Source organism: Phytophthora parasitica, assembly GCF_000247585.1.
Source record: "Phytophthora parasitica INRA-310 unplaced genomic scaffold supercont2.70, whole genome shotgun sequence".
Classification (NCBI taxonomy): domain Eukaryota; phylum Oomycota; class Peronosporomycetes; order Peronosporales; family Peronosporaceae; genus Phytophthora; species Phytophthora nicotianae.
The window spans coordinates 1-1,075 of record NW_008649056.1 but is presented as its reverse complement, the minus strand read 5'-3'; the positions used below and the strand labels follow the sequence as shown (position 1 = coordinate 1,075).

General features: G+C 62.4%; 1 protein-coding gene across 1 annotated transcript; it reads right to left on the bottom strand.

Moving 5' to 3' along the window:
- Positions 1-275: 275 nt before the first annotated feature.
- PPTG_17464 (hypothetical protein) lies at positions 276-1,055 on the bottom strand (the record flags this gene model as incomplete). The annotated part of the gene is made up of 1 exon (XM_008915325.1): positions 276-1,055. The coding sequence occupies one exon, from the start codon at positions 1,053-1,055 to the stop codon at positions 276-278; it is 780 nt and encodes a 259-aa protein (XP_008913573.1).
- Positions 1,056-1,075: the final 20 nt, after the last annotated feature.

Below are 1,075 nucleotides of genomic sequence, written 5' to 3'. Positions count from 1 at the left end.
TCTCCTCCATCGTTCCAGCTGGTGCTCGGCGCCTGTATGGTCACGCCACCGTAGGACGGGATCGCAGCCATTGGCATTCCCACAGGCGTCGAAGCTGGCGCCGGTAGCACCACCCTGGGAGCCATCGAACCTTGGTACCCGAGCGTCGGCGTACTAACCGGTCGAGTCTGATCGACAAAGGCGTTCCCTGTGGACGCCGGCTCTGGATGTGACACAGGCCTCGCCCCTGCAGGTCGTGGCGTTCTTGTCGGCGTTCCAGCCGAGCCATACAGCTTCTAGAGTACCCGACCAAACGTGTCGACCAACATCTCTTGTAACGCAGAGTCCGACGTCGGTGTTCCGGCCCTCCTTGTCGGCGTCTCCGTCGCCCGCGCTGGTGTTCCTCCTTGTCTCCCGGGCGTGTCACTCTTCGGAAATGTCGTTCCAGACACACCATGGCGTTCCACCACACGCGGAGAAGGGTACCTCGTTGTTCCTCTCGTGTCTATCGCCGCACCGGATGGCGTTACTGTCGGTACCTCGCCTCGCGTCTCACTCGCAAGAGGTAGCGACGGCCTCGACGCATCGAAGGAGAACGCGTCTCCTTGCCGAGCTCTCGGAGTCGACATCGCGGCGTTCGCGGTCTCACCAGCCGTCGTCCTCGCCGGAGTCGTCTCTTCGCTCGGCGCTGGTTTGCGTGCCAGCCGCGCGAGGAACTTGTTGAACATCGTTCGGCCCCGGGGCGTGTCCAACACCGATTCGGCCATCCATCTCGCTCTTGGAGACAGAGGTTCTGACACGAGCGTCCCATCTCCGTCCCTTCGAGCCTCGAGACCCTCGATCCAGGGTTCAGTTCTTCTCGGCGTTCCTCGTTCCGAACCCTCGTTCGAACCGCCCCAAGTCGGAGTCCTTTCACGCGCGGCACCCTCGACGGATCCTCCTGCGTGCTCTTCATCTTCGTCTTCGCGGATCTCAGCAGGAGGTGGCGTCTCCCTCTCAAGCGGGGGAACAAACCCACTGAGTCCCTCACCCGCTTCCTCACCTAGTCCCTCTCCGGACCACCCATTAGAGCTCATGTCTCGCTCTCGCTACCCTT